The 27,687-nt window shown below is 39.1% G+C and overlaps 1 protein-coding gene across 4 annotated transcripts in view; it reads right to left on the minus strand.

Annotated features, from left to right (window-relative positions):
- Nucleotides 1–25,151, minus strand: part of TRIM33 (tripartite motif containing 33) — a 105,553-nt gene extending 80,402 nt beyond the window's left edge. For all 4 annotated transcript variants that reach the window (XM_063104395.1, XM_063104394.1, XM_063104393.1 and 1 more), the window contains exon 1: nucleotides 24,588–25,151. In XM_063104395.1, coding sequence (XP_062960465.1) covers nucleotides 24,588–25,119 — 532 coding nt within the window. In that variant the 5' untranslated portion in view covers nucleotides 25,120–25,151. The remainder of the gene's footprint in view (nucleotides 1–24,587) is intronic.
- Between the last annotated feature and the right edge of the window lie 2,536 nt (nucleotides 25,152–27,687).

A 27,687-nucleotide genomic window follows, 5' to 3' on the forward strand; every position in this document is an offset into this window, starting at 1 on the left:
TCAAAAAATAGATAGCTCACTTGTAAGACAGAGGATCCATGCCAGGAGAGGCAAGTCCATGAGACTGAGGCTACTGCCCCCCCAACCAATCCTGCTCATGTCACCCCAAGAAGTAGGTCTAGGAGAGTGGCTCAAGAATTTGCCCTGGGGAAGAAGCAGGCCATAAGAACAAAGAGCTCTGAAGCTCTTCCCAAGGATACTGACTTTATTTGGAACATAGTGTAGGAAGTTTGAACCTAAGGGCACTCAAAAACATTGAAAATGTTGGTAGCAAACAATTAAGAGGAAGCTGGCAGCTCCAAGAGAAGAACAAGCCAAACAAGAGGTGAGCTAGTTTTTAAGAGGGAACCAAGGAAAGAGACATCTAAAAGCTGTCCTCTTGGAGTCACAACAAACCTCAAAGGATAACCTCAAAAACCATGGCAGGGACGGGTCTAAATTTAATTACAACAGACTGTGGGAAAATGTCCCAGGGAATTGTCGAAAACAACAGAGGAATCAGACCACACAATTAGTAGAGCTTAACAGTTAGGTGTGATACACAACAGAGGTAGAGAGCTTAACAGAGATCAAGAAAATAGTCAAAAAGTACCCTGCTAAAACTATTGATGTCCCAAGGTAACTTTACATGCCCAAAGCTATTCCCTCTGAGAAGAGACATCAGAGGCTTCACACTGTAATGAACAACAGACTTTACTAAAATGAGCCAGCAAAGTCACTAAACAGAGGAGCAAATAACAACAACTGGCAGCCCTGGGAGAAGATCAGTATGGAAGAAGAAGGCAGTAATGGAAGAATGAAGGAATATATATACAAGAAAGAAAAGTAAAATAGTAAGTGTAAATCCAACTATATCAACCGTAACATTAAATGTGAATAGACTAAACAATCCAATCAAAAGGCAAACTTTATCAAACTGGATAAAAACAAAACAAGACCCAACTATATGCTGCCTACAAGAGACACGACTTAGACTGAAACATGCAAATAAGTTCAAAGTAGAAGGGTGGAAAACAATTTAACATGCAAACAGCAACCATAAGAAAGCTAGAGTAGAATAATGACCCTCCAAAGATATCCCAAGAACTGTTGCAGAGTGAAAGATCAATATAGAAAATTCAATTGCATTTCTATGCAATACGCAACGAATAATTCAAAAAAATTCAAGGGACCCAGAACTGCTAAAACAATATTGAAAAAAAGCAAAGATTGGGGACCCACACTCCCAAATTCAAGACTTACTTCCAAGCTATAAGGGATCTTCAAAAAGTTCATGGAAAGATTCTTGTTATCTTCTTATTCCATTTTTCCACGAACTTTCTGAAGTACCCTCATACAGTAGGCAAAACAATTTGTTATTGGCATAAGGACAGACATACAAATCAATGGAATAAAATTAAATCCAGAAATAAACCCTCACATTTGTAGTCAATTGATTTTCGACAGGATGGCAAGACAATTCAATGGAAGAAAAAATAGTCTTTTCAAAAAATGGTACAAGGGATGATGGATATCCACATGCAAAAGAATAACGCTAGATCCTTATTTCACACAAAAATTTTACATACAAAAATTAACTCAACTGCATCATAGACTGGAATTTAAGAGCTAAAACTGTAAAGCTCTTAAAAGAAAACATAAGAATACATCTTCAAGACCCTGGGTTAGAAAATGGTTTTTTAGGACTGGCTGGTTAGCATAGTTGGTAAGAGCATCATGCTGATGACACCAGGACCAAGGTTTGATCCCTGTACTGGCCAGCTGCCAAAAGTTTTAAAAAATAAAAAATGAATGTTTTTTTAATTATGGCATTCAAAACACAGAGTACAAAAGATAATATAAATCAGAACTTATTAAACTTAAAAACATTTGTACTGCCAATACTGTGGATGTAATTCATGCCAAGGAATTGTATACTTAGTACTTGGTAAAATGGTGAATGCTATTTTTATATACATATATATATTTTTCCCCCCACACACAAAAAACTTTTGTGCTGCAAATACCACCAAGAAAGTGAAAGACAACTCAAAAATAGAAGACATACGCATATCAGATATAAGGGCATAGTATCCAGACTATTTAAAGAACTCTGACAACTTAAAAATGTCCAATAACCCTATTAAATAATGGACAAAAGTCTGAATAGACACTTCGCCAAAGACATACAAATGGACAACAAGCACATGAGAGGATATACAGTAACATCAGCCATCAAAGAAATGAAAATCAAAACCACAATGAGATACTACTTCACATCCAGCAGGATGGCTGTAATAAATTGGGGGGAAAAAAAAAAACGGATAACAACTGTTGACTAAACTGTCGAGAAATTAGAGCTCTCATACATATTGCTGATGAGAATGAAAAATAGTACAGGCACTTCAGAAAACAGTTGGCAGATCCCCAACAGATTAAATATAGTCACCATACAATCCAGCAACTGCGCTAAGTATATATCCCCCCAAAATGAAAACATGTTCACACAAAAACTTGTAAACAAATATTCACAGCAGCATTACTCATAATAGCAAAAAAGGAGAAACAACTCAAATGTCCATTATTAACTGATGAATGGTTAAACAAAATCTGGTATAGCTATAAGATGGATTATTCAAGCCTAAAAAAATTTAGAACTGATAGATGCTACATAGCATGGATGAACCTTGAAAGCCTCATGCTGAAAGAAGCTACTTAACAAAAGACCACACACTGTATAACTCCATTTATAAGAAATGTCCAGCATAGGCAAATCTGTACAGATATAAAGTAAATTAGCAGTTGCCTAGATCTGAGGAAGTTGTCGGGGTAAATGGGGAAAAACCACTAATGGATATAGGGCTTTTTCGGGGAATAATGAAAATGTTCTAAAAGTGACTGTAGTTATGCTAACACATCACTCAGTGAATATTCTAAAAACTACTGAACTAAACACTTCAAAATGTGTGAATTATATGGTTTGTAATTATGTCAATTAAGCTTTTTTTTAAAAAAAAGAGTGCCTATATTAATATTAAATCAAATAGACCTCAGAACAAAAAAACAAAACAAGGAAGCTATGTACTGTTAATATCTTGAAGTATTGCCATTTACACAAGAGAAGTGACTTTATTTGCATTGACACAGGATCTGGTCTCATTATTCAGGGTAGTTACGTTCTATAAAGTTGCTGCAAACAATAAATTAATACTGTTTGAATACTGAACAGTTGCTCCTACAGGAAATATAGGATTAGGCTCCTGTGAGCCTCTCGTCACAACACTTTCAACAACCAATCAATACATAACATTGCTTTATGTTCATTTATGTTTAAAGACACTTTTATACTGTTGGTTCATTAACACTGAATTCACAGCCAAAGTGCTGTATGTATTCATGCCTGAATGAAGTTTATCTAACACATTTTCTCCATAAAGCACACACAGCCTTCGTGCACTTAGGAACACTAAAGGGCACTTAAGCTTTACACTTGGCCATTTTAAACAGTGAAATCATCAACAAAAAGTTCAAAAATGAGAACAATGTGGTACTAAATAGACTGCAACAAGGGCACATGTTCATAGTATAAGAACTGAAAGAAGGCAGAGCATTGCCTTGTCCGACCTCAGCTGGGAATATGTGAGTTGGGCAAGTCAAATTTTTTGCCACCTTGCCCATGTCTATGAATGACTATGAAAGTGCTGCAATTATTATTTTTTTTTTTTAATTTTATTTTGTCGATATACATTGTAGCTGATTAATGCTCCCCATCACCAAAACCTCCCTCCCTTCTCCCTCCCCCCCTCCCCCCCAACCATGTCCTTTCTGTTTGTTTGTTGTATCAACTTCAAATAACTGTGGTTGTTATATCTTCTTCCACCCCCCCCGGTTTGTGTGTGTATGTGTGTATGTGTGTGTGAATTTATATATTAATTTTTAGCTCCCTCCAATAAGTGAGAACATGTGGTATTTCTCTTTCTGTGCCTGACTTGTTTCACTTAATATAATTCTCTCGAGGTCCATCCATGTTGTTGCAAATGGCAGTATTTCATTTGTTTTTATAGCTGAGTAGTATTCCATTGTGTAGATGTACCACATTTTCCGTATCCACTCATCTGATGATGGGCATTTGGGCTGGTTCCAACTCTTGGCTATTGTAAAGAGTGCTGCGATGAACATTGGGGAACAGGTATACCTTTGACTTGATGATTTCCATTCCTCTGGGTATATTCCCAACAGTGGGATGGCTGGGTCGTATGGTAGATCTATTTGCAATTGTTTAAGGAACCTCCATACCATTTTCCATAGAGGCTGCACCATTTTGCAGTCCCACCAACAATGTATGAGAGTTCCTTTTTCTCCGCAGCCTCGCCAGCATTTATCGTTCATAGTCTTTTGGATTTTAGCCATCCTAACTGGGGTTAGATGGTATCTCAATGTGGTTTTGATTTGCATTTCCCGGATGCTGAGTGATGTTGAGCATTTTTTCATATGTCTGTTGGCCATTTGGATATCTTCCTTAGAGAAATGCCTACCTAGCTCTTTTGCCCATTTTTTAATTGGGTTGCTTGTTTTCTTCTTGTAAAGTTGAGTTCCTTATATATTCTGGATATTAATCCTTTGTCAGATGTATATTTTGCAAATATTTTCTCCCACTCTGTTGGTTGTCTTTTAACTCTTTTAATTGTTTCTTTTGCTGTGCAGAAGCTTTTTAGTTTGATATAATCCCATTTGTTTATTTTTCCTTTGGTTGCCCGTGCTTTTGGGGTCGTATTCATGAAGTCTGTGCCCAGTCCTATTTGCTGAAGTGTTTCCCCTATGTTTTCTTTAAGAACTTTTATTGTCTCAGGGTGTATATTTAAATCCTTAATCCATTTTGAGTTGATTTTAGTATATGGTGAGAGGTATGGATCTAGTTTCATTCTCCTGCATATCGATATCCAGTTATCCCAGCACCACTTGCTGAAGAGGCAGTCCCTTCCCCAGTGACTAGGCTTGGTGCCTTTGTCAAAGATCAGATGGCAGTAAGTGTGTGGGTTGATTTCTGGATTCTCTATTCTATTCCATTGGTCAGTGTGTCTGTTTTTATGCCAGTACCATACTGTTTTGGTTATTATAGCTTTGTAGTATAGCTTAAAGTCAGGTAGTGTTATGCCTCCAGCTTTATTTTTTTTGCTGAGCATTGCTTTGGCTATCCGTGGTCTTTTATTGTTCCATATAAATGTCTGAATAGTTTTTTCCATTTCTGAGAAAAATGTCTTTGGAATTTTGATGGGGATTGCATTGAATTTGTATATCACTTTGGGTAGTATGGACATTTTCACTATGTTGATTCTTCCAATCCAAGAGCATGGAATATCTTTCCATCTTCTTGTATCCTCTCTAATTTCTCTCAGCAGTGGTTTGTAGTTCTCATTATAGAGATTTTTCACCTCCTTGGTTAACTCAATTCCTAAGTATTTTATTTTTTTGGTGGCTATTGTAAATGGGCAGGCTTTCTTGATTTCTCCTTCTGCATGTTCACTATTGGAGAAAAGAAATGCTACTGATTTTTGTGTGTTGATTTTGTATCCTGCTACTGTGCTGAAATCATTTATCAATTCCAAGAGTTTTTTTGTAGAGGTTTTAGGCTGTTCGATATATAGGATCATGTCATCTGCAAACAGGGACAGTTTGACTTCATCTTTTCCAATCTAGATGCCCTTTATTTCCTTCTCTTCTCTGATTGCTCTGGCTAGTACTTCCAACACTATGTTGAATAGGAGTGGTGAGAGTGGGCATCCTTGTCTAGTGCCTGTTCTTAAAGGAAAAGCTTTCAGCTTTTCCCCATTCAGGATGATATTGGCAGTGGGTTTGGCATATATGGCTTTAATTATGTTGAGATACTTTCCCTCTATACCTAACTTATAGAGGGTCTTTGTCATGAACGAGTGCTGAACTTTATCAAATGCTTTTTCAGCATCTATAGAGATGATCATATGGTCCTTGTGTTTGAGTTTATTAATATGGTGTATCACATTTATTGATTTGCGTATGTTGAACCAACCTTGCATCCCTGGGATGAATCCCACTTGATCGTGATGAATAATTTTTCGTATGTGTTGCTGTATTCTGTTTGCTAGTATTTTAGTGAGGATTTTTGCATCTATATTCATCAAAGATATCGGCCTGTAGTTTTCTTTTTTGGTTATATCTTTACCTGGTTTTGGTATCAGGATGATGTTTGCTTCATAGAATGAGTTTGGGAGATTTGCGTCCGTTTCAATCTTTTGGAATAGTTTGTAAAGAATCGGTGTCAATTCCTCTTTGAATGTTTGGTAAAATTGTGCTGTGAATCCATCTGGTCCTGGGCTTTTCTCTGTTGGGAGCCTTCTAATAACAGCTTCAATCTCCTTTATTGTTATTGGTCTGTTCAAATTTTCTACGTCTTCACGGTTCAGTTTTGGGAGCTTGTGTGTGTCCAGAAATTTATCCATTTCCTCCAGATTTTCAAATTTGTTGGCGTATAGTTGTTTATAGTAGTCTCGAATGATTCCTTGTATTTCAGATGAATCAGTTGTAATATCATCTTTTTCATTTCTAATTTTTGTTATTTGAGTCTTCTCTCTTCTTTTTTTTGTTAGCCATGCTAATGGTTTGTCAATTTTATTTATCTTTTCAAAAAACCAACTTTTTGATTCGTTGATCTTTTGAATTGTTTTTTGGTTTTCAATTTCATTCAGTTCTGCTCTGATCTTAATGATTTCTTTCCATCTGCTAACTTCAGGATTGGATTGTTCTTGTTTTTCTAGTTCTTTAAGGTGAAGTGTTAGGTTGTTCACTTGCCATCTTTCCATTCTTCTGAAGTGAGCATTTAATGCAATAAATTTTCCCCTCAATACTGCTTTTGCAGTATCCCACAGGTTTTGGTATGATGTATCATTGTTTTCATTAGTTTCAATAAACTTTTTGATTTCCTGCTTGATTTCTTCTTGGACCCATATGTAATTAAGTAGAATGCTGTTTAATTTCCATGTGTTTGTATAGTTTCCAGAGTTTTGTTTGTTATTAATTTCTAGTTTTAATCCATTGTGGTCTGAGAAGATACATGGGATAATTCCAATTTTTTTGAATTCATTGAGACTTGATTTGTGACCTAATATGTGATCTATCCTGGAGAATGATCCATGTGCTGATGAGAAGAATGAATATTCTGAGGTTGTTGGGTGGAATGTTCTGTAGATATCTGCCAATTCCAATTGGTCTAGAGTCTTGTTTAGATCTTGTGTTTCTCTACTGATTCTTTGCCTAGATGATCTGTCTAATATTGACAGTGGAGTGTTCAGGTCCCCTGCTATTATGGTATTAGTGTCTATTTCCTTCTTTAGGTCTAATAGAGTTTGTTTTATAAATCTGGCTGCTCCAACATTGGGTGCGTACATATTTATGATTGTTATGTCTTCTTGATGGATCAGTCCTTTTATCATTAAGTAGTGTCCCTCATTGTCTCTTTTTATGGTTTTTAGTTTAAAGTCTATTTTGTCAGATATAAGAATAGCCACTCCAGCTCGTTTTTCTTTTCTGTTTGCATGGTAAATCTTTTTCCATCCTTTCACTCTTAGTCTGTGTGAATCTTTATGGGTGAGGTGGGTCTCTTGTAGGCAGCATATAGTTGGGTCCTGCTTTTTGATCCAGTCAGCCAGTCTGTGTCTTTTAATTGGGGAATTTAAGCCTTTAACATTAAGAGTTGTTATTGAAAGGTGTTGATTTATCCCTAGCATTTTATTGGTTGTTTGGTTGTCTTAGGTGTCTTTTGTTCCTTGCTTTCTGATTTACTGTTTGGTTTCTTTGTTTGTTGGTTCCTTAGGTTGTAGATAGTGTTTTTGTTAGCTTGTTTTCTCTTCATGAATGCCATTTTTATTGTACTAGCGGGTTTAGATTTTTCTTAGGTTTTTATGGCAGTGGTAGTTATTTTTCAGGAACCAAACCCAGTACTTCCTTGAGGATTTCTTGTAAGGGTGGTCTTGTGGTAGTGAACTCCCGCAGTTTTTGTTTGTCTGAGAAATATACTATTTGCCCCTCATTTCGGAAGGATAGCCTTGCAGGGTAGAGTATTCTTGGCTGGCAATCTTTGTCTTTTAGTATTTTGAAAATATCATCCCATTCCTTTCTAGCTTTTAGGGTTTGTGATGAAAAGTCTGATGTTAACCTGATTGGGGCTCCCTTATAGGTGATTTGACGCTTCTCTCTTGCAGCTTTTAAGATTCTCTCTTTGTCTCTGAGTTTTGCCAATTTGACTATGACATGTCTTGGAGAAGGCCTTTTTGGGTTGAATACGTTTGGAGATCGTTGAGCTTCCTGGATCTGAAGATCTGTGATTTTTCCTATACCTGGGAAGTTTTCTGCCACTATTTAGTTGAATATGTTTTCAATGGAATCTCCATTTTCCTCCCCTTCTGGAATACCCGTGACTCGGATATTTGAGCGCTTAAGATTGTCTGATATCTCTCTCAGATTTTCTTCCATGTCCTTGATTCTTTTTTCTTTCTTTTTGTCTGCTTGTGTTATTTCAAACAGCTCATCTTCAAGTTCAGAGGTTCTCTCTTCAACTTCGACAAGCCTGCTGGTTAAACTCTCCGTCGTGTTTTTTATTTCGCTGAATAACTTCTTCAGTTCAGCAAGTTCTGCTACATTTTTTTTCAGGACATTGATTTCCTTGTATATTTCCTCTTTCAGATCCTGTATACTTTTCCTCATTTCATCATGATGTCTAGCTGAGTTTTCTTGTATCTCATTCAGTTTCCTTAGAATTATCACTCGAAATTCCTTGTCAGTTATTTCAAGGGCTTCTTGTTCTATAGGATCTAGAGTATGAGATTTATTAACTTTTGGTGGTGTACTTTCTTGATTTTTTGTATTTCTAGTGTCTTTTTTTTGGTGTTTATTCATTGTGGCAGGGGGTTTCACAGTCCACCGGTTTAAGACTAATGACTAACTAGGATGTTGCTGTGGTTGCCAATTTGGTATGGCTCCCGCCGTGACTGCTCAGTTGGCCTCTAGTGTCTTGTGTGTGTGTGGTTGCCTCGGGTCTTGGGCTTCTCCGGGGATCCACCTTTCTAGTCAGCTTGTACTCTGCTGGGCTGGTGGATCACGGACCACAGGGTGTGTGATCTCTGTTGAGCTTTCACTTTCTGTACAGGACTTCTCCCCGTTCCGTGTGCTCTGGCCCAGGCTGTTAGATCGTGCAGTGGCGACCCCACCGGGTGTGTGGTTTCTGTCGAGTCTCCGCCTCCCTGGCCGCACGTCTCCCCCCTCTGTGCACACTGTGCTGGGCTGGGGCGTGTCTTCTGCACCCCTCGTCTATCAGCTGGGCCTTCAAGACCTTGCTCAGCACCGCCTCGCCCAGGAAGTCTACCAGGTTTCTGCTAGGCACAGACGACCGGTCTCTCTGGGTGCCTTTGTAGCACTGTGTAGATCTTTCTCGGGTCTTGTTCACCTTTGTATCCCCCCGGTATAAACCGCGTCTAGTGCCCGCCTGCAGCCTGCTCTCCGGCAGGTTCAAGTGGACCTGGGAACTCTCCTACCACACTATTCCCAACCAGAAATTCGTTAGGCTTTTTTCCAAACTGGTGGTCGCAGAGATGGTATCTGCCTCCCAGTAACAGGAAGTTTACCGGGGCCGGAGTCCAGGGTGTGGTGGAGTGACAGTCGGCCCGCCCGTACTTCCTAGCCCTCCCAAAACTGGTCGGGACGCCCCACACCCCCAGCCCTGCCAGAGAACCGCGGAGGGAGTGGGAGAGGAGGTCGGCCCACAGGGTCCGGAAAGCCCCGCGCCAGGCCAAGCAAATGGGCTCAGTGATGGCCGCGCAGGGCGGAGCTGCCCGCACCTGGGAAAATGGAGGCAGCACCGGGGCGGTGAGTGGCCTGGTGGTGCAGGCGGGAGCCGCGTGGGCATCCACCCCCCGAACAGAGCTGTGCCAGGGATCACTCACAGTGCTGTGCCAGGTCGGGCGCTCGCTCTGTCTCTGGTTTGTTGCCTTCCGTGTTCTCGGCGCTGCCGCCTCGGGCTGTTCAGTCGCGGCGCCGCTCGGGCGCTCCCAGGAATCTTCTTTAATGCCGGCCTGAAACCTCGAATCCTGAATAGGGCAGCTGGCCACCTTCAGTGCGGCCCCAGCCTCCGGGATCCTGGCTGCATCCACAGCAGCCCTGGCGCCGTGTTCCCTGTTTCAAGACTCACTTTTGCAGCTAAGAATCAGTTCTTTTCCTGCTCCACACTTCAAAGCTGTTGCCTGTAAATGAGGCAGCCTCTCCTGCCGGAGGCAAAGTGGCGTTGAGCCCCCACGACCGGCCAGCAGCAGCAGTCCTCCCTTAAGAGATGGCCAGAGGAAGGTCCACAAGTTTCCCGGCTGCCTGAGGCCCAATGGCCACCTTTTCCACCTCAGCTACTCCGCGCCAGCCGCCGCCATCTTGAAAACCCTCCAAAGTGCTGCAATTATTAACGCTGGGTTTACAAATAAATTTTATTGAGTAGGTGAATTCTAAAACACAGAATCTATGAATAACAAGAATAACTGATTTTTTTAATATATGATAAAAAATTTTTAATATGTAATTTTTAATTATGGCCAATATTCCATTATATGTACATACTTTTTTTTTTTTATCAATTAATCTGTCAAGGGAAAATTAGGTTGTTTCCACCTTTTGGCTGTTGTGATTAATGCTGCTATAAACACAGGCAAATATCTGAGAGTCCCTGTTTTCAATTCTTTTGGGTATATAGGTATATACAGAAATGGCATTGCTAGGTCACATGTCAATTCTGTTTAACTTTTTGAGGAACCACCAACCTGTTTTCCACAATGGCAGCACCATTTTACATTCCCACCAGCACTCAAAGGTTCTAATTTCTCCGCATTCTTGCCAACATTTTCCAGTTTTTTTAATCAGAGCCATCGCAGTAGGTGTAAAGTGGTATCTATCTCATTGTGGCTTTGTTTACATTTCTCTCAATGATAAATCATCTTGACCATTTTTTCGTGTGTTTATTGGCCATGTATATATCTTCTTTGGAGGGCTGTCTATTCAGATTTTTCACCCATTTTTAATTGGGTTGTCTTTATTGTTGGGTTGCAAAAGTTCTTTACATATTCTTGAATACTAAACCCTTATCCAATATATGACTTACAAATATTTTTTCCCATTCTGTAGGCTGTCTTTTCGCTTTCTTGATAATGTCCTTTGAAGTACAAAAGTTTTTAATTTTGAAGTCCAATTTATCTATTTTTTTCTTTTGTGGTATCATATCTAAGAATCCCTTGCCAAATCCAAGGTCATGAAGATTTATTTACTCCTGCTTTCTTCTGAGAGTTTTATGGTTTTAGCTTTTATATTTAGGTTGTTAATCCATTTTGAGTTAATTTTTGCATACTGCATGAAGTCGGGGTCCAATTTCACTCTTTTGCATGTAGAAATTCAGTTGTTTGAAGACTTTTTTTTGAAAAGACTATTCTTTCTACCACTGAATGGATTTAGTGCCCTTGTAGAAAATAATTTGGATGTACTGGAAGGAAAAATAAACTGTTAACACATGCTATGCACTGAGGGAGATAGGAGCTGAAGGAGGACAGGAGTGGGAGAGAGGCTTTTCACTATTTAGCTTTGTTTACTTATGTAACTTTTGAGCCAATATGAAAGTGCTAATTAGTCAAATGCTAAAATCAATTTATGATTTTAAAATACAATTGCTAGGCAAGCCACAGAGTTGGATTCATGCTCAGTACATCTAAAGAATCCTACAAAAGAACTGAAAAAAAAGGCACACAACCCATAGGGGGAAAATGTGTGCACTACTTGAACAGGCACATCACAATAAAACAATATCCAAAGGCCAATAAACATACAAAAAGATGCTGAACTTTACTGATCATCAGGGAAATGCAAATTAAACTATAATGTTACACACCATTACATACCCACGAAAGTGTTTGGTACAGAATTAGTAAAATTCAACTGAAGGCAACTATGTCATAGGTTAAAAAGGCTGTTGGGAGTTGCTTTGAGATATGAGCACCATGTATGCAGCATTCTAATCAATTTAGCAAATTTGACTACATAATTCATACATAATTTGAAAATTCTTGCATTTGCCTCTTGTCTCTCCAACTAGATAGTAAAAATAATGCTATTATTGTAATGATCCTTACTTCTTATTAACATATTACAATTTAGCTTACTGAACACTCTAAAGGGAAAAGTTTACTTAAGTACCTAAATAAACCTAACTTTTAAAATTATAAAATCAGTCCAACTAACTATAAATTATTTATATCCAACTCAAATAAAAGTGCCTAATAGATTCTACTGAGTTAGGACAAAGGTAGAAAACTGGCAGCCTAATCGGTATTTGGCCAGAAAAGAATATTTTTTTTTATTCAAATTTTAATGCTTTTAGGTGGGCAAGCTTTACCACTCACTATGTCTTACCTGCCTAGCTCCTGAAGACATCTGAGTCTCTGTTAATATCTCCACACGGAAAAGCCACACTTACATATAATTTTACCACTCCGCTTCAGTGGCCTGGTTTTTTTAAAAAAGAAATGAGGATATTATTACCCTTCTGAGAATTTTTATAAGAAAATAAAATAACATGAAAAAGTTTTAACTTGGAGCTGATGTTACTTTAAAGACAAGGATCAAGAATTCTAGACAGATTCAAATAAACTTGTCCACAACTAATTCTTCCTGCCATTGATTAATTCAGATAACTTATCTTGAAAGTATACAACATAAATTGAGAAAGGAAAACAGAGAAAGAGAAAATTGAATAGATGTTAAGAAAAGCCTGAATTATGGCCAAAAGCATCAGGGCCAAAATCAATCATACAATACGCACATGAGAAAGAGGGAGCATCACCTCAGCAGAAGAAAAATGAATTTCAGTCAGAGCCACAACTAATCTCTACTTCTGAACCGTATTTCAATAAACACTTCAATATTAATTTATTATAAAATACCTTATACTATTCTCTAACAACGTGAGTCACGTCTCTTCAGTAAGGTTCAATAGGTTCAAGGTTCACCACACACATCCATTTTATATACCTGACAACACATAAAGCAGAAAATTTAATACATGAAGAGAACAACTAAATGCAGTGCTCTTAACTATTACTTTCAATTCTTCAGACCCATGAACACATTAATACAGTGAAAGGATTCTAAACACTCAACCCTCCTATCTGCTCAACTGCAGATGAAAAACTGATGGAGATCTTTTGAGTGACAGTTTTTTGGATAAGTATTTACTATGTGAAGTTTAGTTGTTACATCATTCTCCAGAGATGGGAAAAGAAATGTGCTGTATAATATGCATATTAGCAATCTATTAATAAACTACAAATGGATAACGGGGCTGAATGGTCCAAAGTTCTTATTCTGGCAGTCATTTGTGATATCACTAGTAGAAATCTAAAAGTTTTTGTTCTTCCAAATCCGTTGTGGACAACAATTTGCTGTACACACCACACTCCTTGAATCCTGACTCATAACCAATGCCTAACATGAGGGTACTTCCAGAAGTTTGTGGAAAGATTTGTATTATCTTTTAATTCTATTTTTCCAGAAACTTTTGGAAGTACCCTTGTACTTCCCATCCAACCCAAACACTGGACATGGCATCAGAAGGCAAAGTAAATTCTTTAAACTTTGTGGACCAAGAGACAATATCAAGAATATTATACAGGTAATTACATAACAAAAGAAAAAAGTCCACAATTTTAATCAACAAAATTCAAAATATATTAGTAATTTAGTAAATTATTTTGCAATACAGGTCTCCTAATGAGAAGAATAGAATTCTTTTTGAGAGATAACATTTTGCTTGATTGGGGAGGACTTCATCAACTCACCATAGGTAGAGGGCTTTCCTGGCTTGGCTAACAAATGAGCAATTCAGAAACTTCCCTTTGTTACAGCCTCATTTTCATTTCTTATTTTTAAGAAAGTATGCTGTAATTAGATACTCCATTTTAAATTTTCTTATTTCTCTGACTGCTGTTGTTGGGAATAGCATGATCAGAACTTAGTCTGGTATTGTCAACATATGTTGTACTCTTTAAGCACAGCTATAGTGTGAGTGCATAATAAACACCATGTTTTGCCATCTAATTCAAAACAAAATAATACACTCCACTGTACCTTCAAAGCATGACATTTGAAATCCACTCTCTCTTCTTGTTTGAAATGACAGGTATGCACTGATAATTTTTGTAATGTTTTAAATGTCATACTACAGCCATACGTATGCCTATCAAGTTATAACTTCAACACTACAATTTGTAATACAAAGAGGAGTGCAAAGCAAAGAGAGTTTCAGTTTTTGTCATACTCAACTTTGCCATCACAGCATGAAAGCATTCATAAATAATATATAAATGAATGGGCACGGCTGTGTTCTGATATACTTTGTTTATAAACTCAAATATGAATTTCATATAATTTCCATATTCACAAAGTATTCTTCTTTTGATTTTTTTCAGCCATTTAAAAAACATAAAGACCATTCTTTGCTCACAGGTCATACAAAAGCAGGCAGCAGGGTGGATATGGCTCAGGGGCCACTTCTTGCCAATTCTTGATCTAAAGCAATGACCAACAATTAATAAGCTCTACTCTCAAGCACAGAACCCCCAATCCGAACTGTATTGCCTCACTCAAGTAGAAAGACAACCAAAGATCATCTAATGCTTGAAGAAGCCTCCAAAACAAAAAGAGATCAAGACAAAAAAGGAGGGAGGAAAAAAACCCAGAAAGCAAAATAGATAATACAGGGAACAGAAGAATATCTAGGGAAGAAAAACTTACTACTATCCCCAGAGAAAGAAGATATTAAGTCCACAGAAAAAGAAAAGAGTGCTATAAAAATTCAGTCTAAACAAGGAAGCTCTTAGAAATGTACAATGTAATTGATGAAATAAATTCAGCAAAAGGATTAGTGATAAAGTCTAGGAGATCTTTCAGAATGTCAACTGAGCAAGATAACAAGGAGTAGGAAAAGATAAAAGACAGGAGAGAATATGAACCCAGGAGAGCCAATATCCAAATAGTAACAGTTCCAAACAAGGCTGGAGAGCAGAGGAAGGACCTGATGAAAAAAGTTTAAAGTTTTCTTACTATAAATGAAGATTACAAAACTAAATAAAAAAGCACAATGAACTTTTAGAAACAATGAAAGAAAAAAATCAACACTGAGGCACACATATTTCAAAACAAGGAAAAAGAGATAGAAATATCTTAAAAGGTTCTAGGAAGAGTAAATAAACAAAACCCACTTGGGGTTGTGCAAAGAAGCAAAATCAAGCTAGCATCAGCAACACTGATATCAAAGTTCTGAGGAAAAAAGATTTTTAACCTAGAATTTCATATCCAGCAAGCTATCATTTAAGTAGAAGAGTAGGGAACATTTAAGCAGTCAAGTAGAATAAAGAGAACTTCAATAATACAAAGGCTCAGAAATTTTACTCTCAGTGATTCTTCTTTAGGATGTACTCATACAAATAAGGGAATAAAAAATGAATAAGGAAGACATGGAAATCTACGACCTGTGTGAAGTACTTAGAATCAAGATCCTCTTCATAAAACCTCCTTGAATGATTACACCCTCAGTTAGAAGGGTACATAACACAACAACAGTAAAATGTTTAAAAATAAATCTGACCAATACATTGGAAATGAAGAAATGTGTCATTGCCTGAATTCAGGGTGAGGAAAAAAATTTTCTCCTGAGAATTTCTAAATACAGGCCAGCCTATAATGTAAAATAAACTCTTAATCAACATCTGCCAGTTCTAAAAAACACCAAACTAAAAATTAGCTTCAGTAATTTCTGTGTTGGTGACACCTGACAAAAACAAATGCAAAATAACCCTTTGGAGGCTTGCTTGTTCCCTTAAACCAGGTCTGGCAGGACTCATATAGATTAAGTCCTGGTGAACATGCTCAAAATCCAAATATAAAACACAGGAGGACACCGTCTACTATAAACAGAGTCGGCAGAAGCAAGCCATAGTAAAATCAGACCTCAAGAACTTCAGATAATGGAACTAACAAAAATAAATATGAAATCAGTATACTTGAGACATTTTAAAAACAGTAAAATGCAAAATAAAGCAAAAACAGCTAAATGTAATTTGAGATACCATTTATATTAAAAACAAAAATATAAAGTATCTAGGAATAACTCATAAAAATGTGCAAGACCTTTATAGGACAAAAAGATAAAGTATTATTCAAAAACATAGAAGATTTAAGCAAATACAAAGGCATACCACATTTATAAATAGGCAGACACCATACCGTAAAGACATTTTCTCCCGAATTAACCTATACAGATGGTCCCCAACCGATCTATGATTAGATTCAGGATTTTTCAACTTTACAATGGGTTTATCCAGATGTAGCCCCATCTGGACTTATGATGGTTCAACTTAGAATGTTTTGACTTTATGATGGGTTTATCGGGGTATCAAATGCATTTCCAACTTATGATATTTTTGACTTTCGATGGGTTTATCAGCACATAACGCCATCATAAGTCAAGGAGCATCTCAATATTCAAAGCAATTCCAGCTGGCCAGTTAGCTCAGTTGGTTGAAGCATGGTGTTGATAACACCCTGCTCCTGTACCAGCCAGCCCAAAAAAAAAAAATAGCAATGGCCAAAAAGTACATGAAAAAGTATTCTACCTAATTAGTCAGTATGGAGATACACAGTGTCCACAAACAAAGCAATTCCAACAAGAACACACAAGTTTTTTAAATGAACTTTCACAAGATGATTCTAAAACATATATGAAAAAGCAAAAGGTCAAGATCAGTCACGATAAACTTGAAGATGAACAAGATCAAGGTGGAAAGCAGTGAGAATACATTAATGAATGACAAAGCTTATTCCTTACTATAAAGCTACAGTAACAGCAAAAAGGTGGAGGAATTGACTTAATTAAAAAAAATCTTAAATATGAAAAGACAGTTCTCTAAAAAGTAAAAGTTAGTTATCTATTGCTGTGTAACAAATTATCCCAAAACTTAGTGACTTAAACAACAATAATTATTTCTCACAGCTTCTTTGAGACAAAATTTGGGAGGGACTTAGCAGGCAGTTCTGGCTCAGTGCCTCCAGAAAGGTTGCAGTCAAATGTCACCCAAGACTGCAATCATCTGAAAACCTGACTAGGCTAGACATCTACCTCCAAAGTGGCTCATTCACATGGTTGGCAAGTTGGTGCTGGATGCTGGCAGAAAAGCTCAGTTCTTCTCCACATGGGCCTCTTTAAAAGATTGCTAGTGTCTTCACAAAATGGCTGCTCCCCCAGAACAAGGGATCCAAAGTGCGAGGAAAAAGCTGTGTGCCTTTAACAATGTGGCCTCAGAAGTCACTGTTAATTCTGTCTTATTTTCGTGGTCACAGAGACCAGCCCAGAGAAACTGTGGGCAGAAATCATAGAAGAGGGTAAAAACCAGAGGACAAGGAACAAGAGGCCATCTTGGAGGCTGACTACCACACCAAGTCATAGCTCAGAATAAATCTTCTACTTTATCAAGAATTCTTGTAAATCAAAACAAAAATGCAAGTGATCTAAAGAAAAATAGAAAACATATAGACAAGTAACTCAGAGAAGGAACATAAATTACATATAAAAATCATTCAAAAAGTATTGTTCATCGGTACCATATAGTGCATGCTATTTACCCATCACTGTGGCACGGGCTTTAAATATTTTTCTAAAAGTGATGCATATTTTTCATTCATCCTTGTTCTTTTTCGCACTTCCCCTTGGACCCAATGGCTAAAGACAGAGGTGAAGTTTGTGGCCACAGAAGAGACAGAGGTTAATTTATCCATCACCCTGAGCCCAATCTCTGAACTTGGCCTCAAGAAAGTAGTGATAAATAAGTCTTTCTTCATTTTATATTCTATTGGGGGCAGGATATTTATGAACTGTGATGAGTCCCTTGAAATGAAGGACTATAAATGTGTAAATCTGCCAACTCCTACTATTCTGTGGTCTGACATTCTTCCCATTAGCTGGAATGACTCTACATTATCATTTTCTTATTGTCCTTTAACGGAGCAGGTCTCAAACTTTTTGGTCTCAGAGGCACTCTGACACTCTTAATTATTGAGGAACTCAAAGAGCTTTTATTTAGGTGAGTTACAGCCATCTTGTATGTACAGTATTAGAAATAAAAGCTAAGAATTTTAGAAATATTTCATTAACTCATTTAAAAATAATAAACTCACTACGTGTTTAAATAACATTTTTATCAGAAACAAGTATATTTTCAAAAAAAAATTTTTTTTAGAAAAGAGTGACACTGTTCTACATTTTTAAAAAATCTCTTTAATGTCTGCTTTAAGAGAAGACAGCTGGATGTACGCTTTTGCATTTAATGTTTTGATATATTGTTTTCTTTGAAGAACATAAAGAGAATCTGGCCTCATACAGCTCCATATTTAAGAAAAGAGTAAAAGATATTTTAATAGCATTTTCAAATCATTGTGTGGATATTCTTTGATATAACAAAAAAATATAAAAAATATATTTATTTCTTAAATGTCAGTTGCAACATGGAATCTCAAACCTTATCAATAAACTTTTACTACTCTCTTACATTAAAATCTATCTATTGTTATATTTTGCACTTTGAATCTTTTTCCTATGCATGACTGTGAAACATCATCCACTAGTCATTTGAAAATATTAGTTCAATAAGTTACACAGATCTTCCAAATGCTCACATTTTATTCATTACACAATAAAAAAAAAATTCATTAATATCACTAACAATCTCATTCAGAAAAGCCTTTAAATACTGAGAAACTGTCATTCTCATGGCAGCAAATACAAGTTTTCCAAAGTTCTAATTTTAATTTAAAAGCTCAGTTTTTATCATTAGCAACATATGATGTCAGTTGTTTTCCTGGAAGTGACAAGCTAAATTCATTCATTTTTGAGAAAATGGCTGCCAAGTACCCATGCCTAAAAAACCATAGTTTGTCAATCATTATTTCAAAAAAAAAAAAATTATTTTCCATGAAAAAGTAGCCAATACAACTTGGAACTCAAACAATTACAAAAGTCCTTGTCTTCTTGCACTTCAGTCTACAGCAGAAGCACTTTATGCACATTTCCCAATTCATCACAAAGGATACTAATGATCAAAATTTAATAAAATAATTGTTTACTGCTTCATCAAGAACATTAAGTGAAACTGGCATACAGTAAAAGCAAAAATAAAAAACTAAGTGTGTGGTAGTAAAGACAGAATGACTTTTAGTATGGCTTGGAGCCACCATCTTAATTCATGCTAAGGCGCCAGTTGTTTTACCTATCATTGCTTTTTTTGGGTGGCTAGGTACAAGGATCAAATCCTAGACCTTGGTGGTAACAGCACCATGCTCTAACCAATTGAGCTAACTAGCCAGCACCATCATTGCTTCTGCACCATTAATATAAATGTCAGCACAGTGAATACAGCAAGTAGCGAATCACTGTACTTAATGAAAAGTTTTAACCCTGCAAACCCCTGAAAGGGTCTCAGAGATGATATCCCTACCACTACCACCATCACCACCACCACCACCACCACCACCACACCACCCCCCATCTCTGCATTCTGTGGACAACATTTTGAGAATCACTGCTTTAAGGTATTCTCACTTAGGGTCCACTGTGAGGAATACATATGAGGAAATAAAAAGCAATTAGATTCCTAACTAGAATTTTTGATGTACGGATACTACACATATATTTAAAGACTGAGGATTTAGAACATTAGTTTATAAGTTTTTACATTAGAAGTTTTAGGTAGCGGGAGAGGTTTTTGAACCTCTCAAAGTACTTAATCTATGTATGCTGTATATCAGTAGATGTCAGAAAAGCCTAGAAAAGCACCAACAATTTACCATCTTGCCTCATCTTTGTTTACTGTGAAATAGAGGTCATTACAAAGTCAATGACAGACAACTGGAAGATGACTGAAATAATAGTACTACACTTTACTGGGGGATTACTTTATAAGCACCCAATAAATTATTTGCAATGTATTAACTTATTTAATCCTCACAACTCTATGAGGTAGGTATAATTATTACTTTGAGTTTACAAATGTTAAGTAACTTACCCATGGTCATTCAAATAGCACATGGTAGGGCTCAAAAATGAATTCAGGTAGTCTGACTGCTGAATTATGTGTGCTTAACCAATCACAATGCTACAAGTTGCTAAAAAGTATTTCAGCTTTCTTTGACACATCTTTAATGACTGGTTGCTGGCGTGGTACTACTATTATCATTCAAAAACTCAAGCCTGTTTCTGTAAAATAGGACATTAGAGAAAGTGGGGCCTAAAAAGTTCCCAAACAGATAAACCACACAGAGCTAGAACTACCAAACAGTATACATACTCCTGGGGCAAGAACTTCCAAGGGCTCAAACAGAAGACTCCCCAGAGTGGCTCACCATGGTCTGTGAGGAACAGACAGAAACACTATGAGGAGGTGCTCTTCATACTACACCCAGAGATCTTCCCTTCCACTTACCACATGATTGTTGTCATCTCAGACATCCCACAGTACGTTGAAGAATTTAGAAACAAAACTATTTTTTCCATGTTGATTCTTCCATCACTCCCCACAAACTATAAGAATATTAAACTAGCGTAGATGTAAAAAGTCAGCATAAAAGGAGAATCAAAGAATTTTATACTAGAGGAACTCAGCCTCTCCAAACTGCAGAAGACCTGGAGAGGCTGCCAAGGTGCCTTGCCCAAGGGTTATATAGCTAACTAATGGCAGAGCCCAATGCAACTTACTCCCAATCCAGTTTTTAAGCCACATTATCGCTATCTCAGATGTGCCCTACCACGAAAGTCTCATCTCCTTCAAGAGTTCATTTGAGAGTCTGTTCAGATGCATCTACATAAATTTGTATTTTTATTGATAGATTATAGATTTATACATACCCATTAACTGATAGCTACTGACTCAACCTGAAAAAACATGAAAAAAAAATCACAAAAGCACTTTAAAAAGCTCACTATTGAGAGTCAACAAATATTAACTAGTTTATCAATTTTGATTTTTTGATTTTCCAAATGCTCCAACAGTAAGCAGATCAAATTTTCTCCTCAAAATATTTAAATCCATGTTTCTCAAAGTATGGTAGGTACAGAATCATGGGGTACTTGTTAAAAATGTAGATACATGGAGTCATCCACAAATCAATTAAATCAGTCTCTGAAGAAACTCCCAAATTAACATTGTAATAAGCTCTCCAGGTGCTTCTTCTTCATTCAAAAGATATTGAACATTCATTTTAAAATATTCTAGTGGGAAATGAGAGGCAAGAGAGTTAAACAAAAATAAACATTTTGGATTTTAGCTGTGCTCTGCAGAAAAAAAGATGTTATGCCAGAGAGTAACCTGGAGGGTTACTTTAAAATGAATAGTCAAAAAAAGCCTTTCTGAGGAGACATCTGAAGTCAGGAGCCCTTCACTAAGGAACAGTGGTTCTCAAACATAAGTGTGCATCAGAACCACCTTGAGAACTTGTTAAAACAGACTGCTGATCAGAAGGTCTGGAGTGGAGCCCAAGAATGTGCATTCCTGACAAGGTCACAGATGATGCTGATGATGCTGGTCCAGGACCACACTTTGAGAACCATCAATCTAGAGGGAAAAGCAATGGCATGTGAATAAGCTTATTAAGAGAAACAGTAAAAGGGCCAGTTAGGAGGCTGTCACTGTTTCAGAACCATATGAGAAAGATGGTGAATTAAACTACGAGCTATCGTTCTCTAGACCAGAGAAGATGAAATCACAGGTTTTTCAATAATACCTTACATTATGAATCATTTCACAGTTAAAGTATTTTCACATTCATTATTTAACTTGACTCAGTGAGATATAAAAGAACGAACATTAGCTACATTTTAGAGATAAAGAAATGGAGAGACAGAAACCCCTTTAGAGTAAAACAAGTGGCAGAACTGTCCCCTAATTCTAAATCCAGGTTCTTTCCAGCACAACTTGCCCTCTTTTTTAAAGAGGAAAGCAAAGGGTACATATAGGAATTAATACTGAAAAGTTATTTTCTAGACTCCTTACCTAAAAACATCATAGATTCCAGACTGAATTTGTTTTAGATACTGGTTAGAAAGCGACATTACTAAGACTGACAGTATTTAGTCTCTTCCACTTATTTGTCCTAGTTCAAAAACAAAGTATGGAGAAATGAAGAGGGAATTTGCAGATTATTCTCACTCCTGCATAAATTTTAGAAAGCCAATTTCATAACCTCAGTCCCTCAGCCGCATCAGTCAAACATAATTTGCATCTTGGGTTCCCTCTCAATCTCTCACCTAACCCGGGTTCCCATAAGAACACTGAATCCCATGTGTCTTTGCTCATGGTGCCATGAACAGTTATCTCCTATCTACCCATTATCATTTCTCCATCAACCAAAACCTTGTTCTTAACATTCTTACCCGCATGTTCCAATGGTACCTCAAACCCAAAACATCCAAAACTGAAATCATTATATCATCTCTCCACCCCACCCCCCAACACACACTTGCTTCTGTGCTTGAATTCTTTATTTGCATTAACAGCACTGGCATCCACCAGACAAGTCTGGGATTCAGCCTCCACATTTCTTCCCTCACACCAATCTCAATGCCCCCTTCCACCTCCATTCCCACTGGCAACTTACAGTTAGTTACTACTAATAATAAACTAGCTGACATTTTGTTAGTAACTACCATGTACTAGTACTAGTCACTTTACACATTTTACTTCACTTTATTCTCTCAATAACCCTATGAGGTAAGTATTTTTGTCCCTGTTTCATAATGAGAAAACAGAGGCTAAGAAAAGTTAATCTGTCCAAGTCCTAAGTAGGAAGTAGTGGCAAAGTAGACATACAAACTCAATGTGTCCCACAAAGTCCCTAACCTCCACACCAAAATGCTTCCTTCCGTAAGGCTTGATATCAGTCCTTTACTACCCATTCCAAATGATAGTTTCTCACCCAGATTACTGTCAAGATTCTAACTGGTCTCCCTGCCTCCAGCCTTGCCTTCCCTCATTCCTCAAGTGCCCTAAGTGATCTTTCTGTAACCACAAATCTGATCCCTTCATCCTCTTGATCTAAAAGTCCTTCAGGAATGCCCTTTAGTCCACACTGTACAGGATACAATTTACAGGACAAATCCCAAACTCTTTAGTACAGGTCCACAATCCCTTACTTGCAGTTCTGAAATTCAAAAGCTTTGAAATTTTAGTTTTTTCCTAAGTTTGCAACAAAACCCACCCTGAATAGTGGGAGGCTATTTATCATCTATTTATTCCATAGTGAGATATCTATGTGGTTCAACGCAGAAACATTAATGTGTTTGACGACGAGCTGTTAACCTAGACCCCTGTGGAGTATTACATGAAACCCTACCAGGAAAAAGAAAAATTCCAAAATATTCTGAAGTCCAAAACACATCTGGTTCCAAGGATTTCAGAAAAGGGATTGTGAACTCCTTACCTATTCAGCCCATCAATCCAATCTAATTTCCACCCATCACCCTACACAATCCTTAGTTCCAGGGATATATAAGGTGTCCAGTGCCCTGTGCCCTTAATACCCTCCAACCCAGTAAGGTATTCACCCTTCAAGAAACCTGCTCAAGAATTTCCCTTACAGTTAAGATTCCTTGACCTTTCCTCCACTGGGCCACAACCATTGTACCCAGTACCCATCTCCACGGCTGCACATTATATATTTGCTTCCCCTATTAGACTGTGAAAAAAGGTCTTCACTGCGTATTTTATTCAATTCTAGCACAATGCCCGAGCACCAGGGGATCATTAACGTACAATATGCTGAAACAAATTCCTGACCAGCTCTCCTTAACTCCCAATTCCTTCAAAGTTCATTTCTCCTTCATCCCCAAACCTTAGGGTTTTCCCTAACCATGCAGGCCCCTCATCTCTTCTCACTTCCCAAGCTCCTCCTTCCCAATGTCATCTTAAAATTATTTTCTACCAGGCGCCTTCTTTTGGCCCCAAGCTCTCCAATGTCTTTTATCCACCTTCGTTTAATCCTTAGTGCTCCTTCCTGCCAACAGTGAACAGGTCAAGTCCCCTCCCTCCATAGCAATCCATCCTCACAGCCCTTATCTCCTACCTACTACCTCAACAACACCTCTCCAGACCCGGGCCCTTCCACCCAAAAAGCTTCTCACAACGGGTTTCTCAGATCCCCTCTTCTCTCACTGTCCGGGTCCACCAGCTCCAGAACCAGCGATCGGCCCAGTATCTGCACATCACAAACCTCCCTCACAGCCACTGTCCCCTCCCCCAGTGTCTCGCAGCCGGCACCCCTCCCTTCACCCTCCGCGTATCTCTTGCGGTCCAGCTTCTCTGGAAACTGCCCCAGGGGCCGTGTCTTTCACCTCGCAGACCCCTCAGGATCGCGCCGGTCCCAGCAGCGCCGAGCCCCAGCACCTCCGTCCCCAGATCCTCCTGGGCTTCACAAATCCCCTGCGGCCCAGATGTCGAGCAGGGCCTCCGGCTCACCTTGCTGGATGTCGCCGTTGCTGCCCCCCGGGATGGGCACATTGAGCTGGCGCTCTGGCTCGGGCAGGCAGCGCAGGCAGAAGGAGTGAAGACAGGGCAGCAGCTTGGGCTCCGCCTCACGCCGGCTCTGCAAGCTCTGCTGACACACGGCGCAGGTGTCCAGGAGCGAGGCTGGAGGTCCAAGAGGCGGCCCCGTCGAGGGACCCGGAGCGGGAGCCGAGACTGGAGCTGGGGCCGGCGTCGATACCGCGCTCCCGGAAACTCCAGGGCCCACTGAGGCCGCAGGAGCTGAGGTAGCCAGGGCCGGGGCCGAGCCCGAGGAGGCCGCGGCCACCCCCCCGTCGTCGGGCCCGGCCGCGCCGCCCTCAGCGCCGGCCCTGCCGCCTTCCTCCTCCTCCTCCTCCACTAGCACCGCGGCGAGAGGCGGCTCCGCCTCCTGCGCCGCGGGCCCGGCAGCCCCGGCAGTTACCGGCGCGCTGCCGGTGCCCCCACCACCGCTCTCAACCTCGCCGCCGCCTTTGTTTTCCGCCATGTTTTCCTCTTTGAACCCGCCGGACCGCCCCGCGCCGCCCGCCGCCCGCGTCGCCGCCGCCGCCCCCAGCCCCAGCCACAGCCGCAGCGAGAGCGGCCGCCGAGAGCGAGCTAGCGAGCGAACCAACGAGAGCGCGCGCGCACGCGGCGCCCCCGCCCTCGCGTAGCGCATGGAGGAAGGCGGGCGCGGCGCGGGCACGTACGCACGGACGTCTTCCGGGGGGAGGCGGGGACTCGGTGCGTGGGCGCTGAGCTGTCCCCGCCGGCTCTGCAGCTTTGCGGGGTCGGTGCGTTGTGTCAAGCCCCGGGCTCTCTAGCTCAAAAGGAGTTCTTAAAGCCAGAGGCCGTTGACGCTGGACGGACTATGGCGAGAAGTGGTTATAAGCTCGGACGCAGTGGTGGTGAGGGGAGAAGGGTGGGAGACCCAGGCCGGTTCTTGCCCGAGCGAGCGTCTCCCGTCGGCGCCGTTCCCAGTGGCGGGCGCGTCTCCGCGGAGGCTTCACTTGCCTCTCGGTCAGACGTCTGGGCCTCCTGGCTCCGAAGTGCCAACCTCTTGGGCCTCTGTGCGGTGCGTTAACCGACCGCGTTCCCTTGGGTGGCTGTTGCCCAGGTGAGCATAAAGCGGGGCGTTTTTGTTTTTTTGATTTTTTCTGTGAACTGGGGATTTCAGCCAGAAATAGGCTGAAAAGACCCGGGGAGGAAGAAACTCTTTAATAGCTTTTCAGTTTCTTAAGGTGATTCTCAAACGTTGCTACATATCAGAAAACCAATAGAGGAGCTTTTTCAGAGCAGAGGTGCTAGGGCTACATTCCAGACATGAATCAGGAAGTGAAGGAGAGAGCTGATGGATATTGAAAAGTTCTGATGTGTTTTTAGTCTGGAGTGCCACCGATCTAACCAGTATTATGTTCTTCTGAGTCCCACTTAGTGTCCTAGAGTGAGCTGGGTGACAAACGTCCTAAATATCGGTAAATAGAAGCATTCGGAAAGCGTTGTCTTTTTATATGAAAAACAAGTATTTGGGGATTTGTAGTGTTAGGATCATGAAGTGCTTTGGTCTTCTGACAGTGTTCCCAAGAAACTTATCTGTGAGCTGGTATAGGTTCTTAAAATAAAGCACGTGAAAACATTTTTCATTTATTTGTTCAGAAATATTTATTGACTTCTCTATTATGTGTCAGTGTTTTAGATATGCTGGAATTACAACAGAGAACAAAACGAAAGAGTTCCCTGCCTTCAGGGAGTTTATAATCTAATGGAGGACAATTGACAATAAGTATATGCCAGGGAGTGTCAAATGCTATGAAGAAAAAATAAGGATAAAAGGGATTAGATATGATTGAGAAAGACCTGTGTTGATAAGGTGAAAGGACCACCTGTCTTGCAGATAAAGAAACAAATAGCAGGTGCAAAGAGCCTGAGGCAAATGGGGATTCTTGGCTTGACAGAGGAATAGCAAGGAGTCAGTGTGGCTGGAGTGGCTTGAGCAAGGGCGTGTGTAGTAGGACATGACATAAGAGAATTATTAAGGGGCCAGGTCATGTACAGAAATGGTCTTCAATTTTTTTAACTTTTGTGCCCTTTAAAAGAATTTAAGGGGGGTGGTTAGCTCAGTTGCTTAGAGCATGGTTCTGATAACACCAAGGTCTGGGGTTTGATCCCTGTACCAGCTAAAATTTTTCATAAGTTTAAATAGTTGCAAAGTGTAATTTCTGACATTTTGCAATACTGACATTTTTTAATTGTTATGTCATTTTTAAATCTAATGGAAAAGTAAACACTAAAGTGGTTTAACACCATCCATTTTTAAGGTACATAATCAAAAAATGTTATAGTTTATTAAATATTAAACGTGAAAAATGAAGTGTTGAGAATGTTCTAATGAGATGGCTGGGAGTCTTTTTTCCCCCCTAATTAGTTCATGTATGCGTGGATGCATATAATATTGCTAGGATGAGAGAGGGTCCTGTATCAACTCCCATTTTCCATATTTATAGACTTAAGCATTGTATTAAAAACTATATATACATATGTATGTGTGTGTATACACACACACATATATATAATGGACTAATTCCCTTAAAACTCCTTCTAACTTGTGTACCACTTGGAATAATTTCCTGCATTAAAGTACCCCAGGAGTATTCATACCCCAGTTTTAAGACCACTGAAGAATAAGACATATATAAAAAAGAGAAAAAAAGACCACAGTGAGATGGGAAGCCTTGGGTGATTTTGAACAAAGACTCAAAGCAGAATTGTAAAGAGTCACCACTATGGCTGCTTCCTAGAGAAATCACCTGTAGAGGGTCAGAGTGGAAGAAAGAAGACTAGTTAAACGGCTAATACAGTAATAATTCAGTCAAGGAATAATGATTGATTGGACCAGGGTGGTATCTGTAGAGGTGGTGGAAAAATATGGAGTATAAATAATAAAAGGCAAATAATAAAGACATTTCTCCAGCCAAGATCAAGGGTTCAGATCCCCATACCAGCAAGCTGCCTAAATACATACATACATACATACATACATATATACATAAATACATAAATTAAATAAATAAATGAA

This window comes from Cynocephalus volans, chromosome 8, assembly GCF_027409185.1.
Source record: "Cynocephalus volans isolate mCynVol1 chromosome 8, mCynVol1.pri, whole genome shotgun sequence".
Classification (NCBI taxonomy): domain Eukaryota; kingdom Metazoa; phylum Chordata; class Mammalia; order Dermoptera; family Cynocephalidae; genus Cynocephalus; species Cynocephalus volans.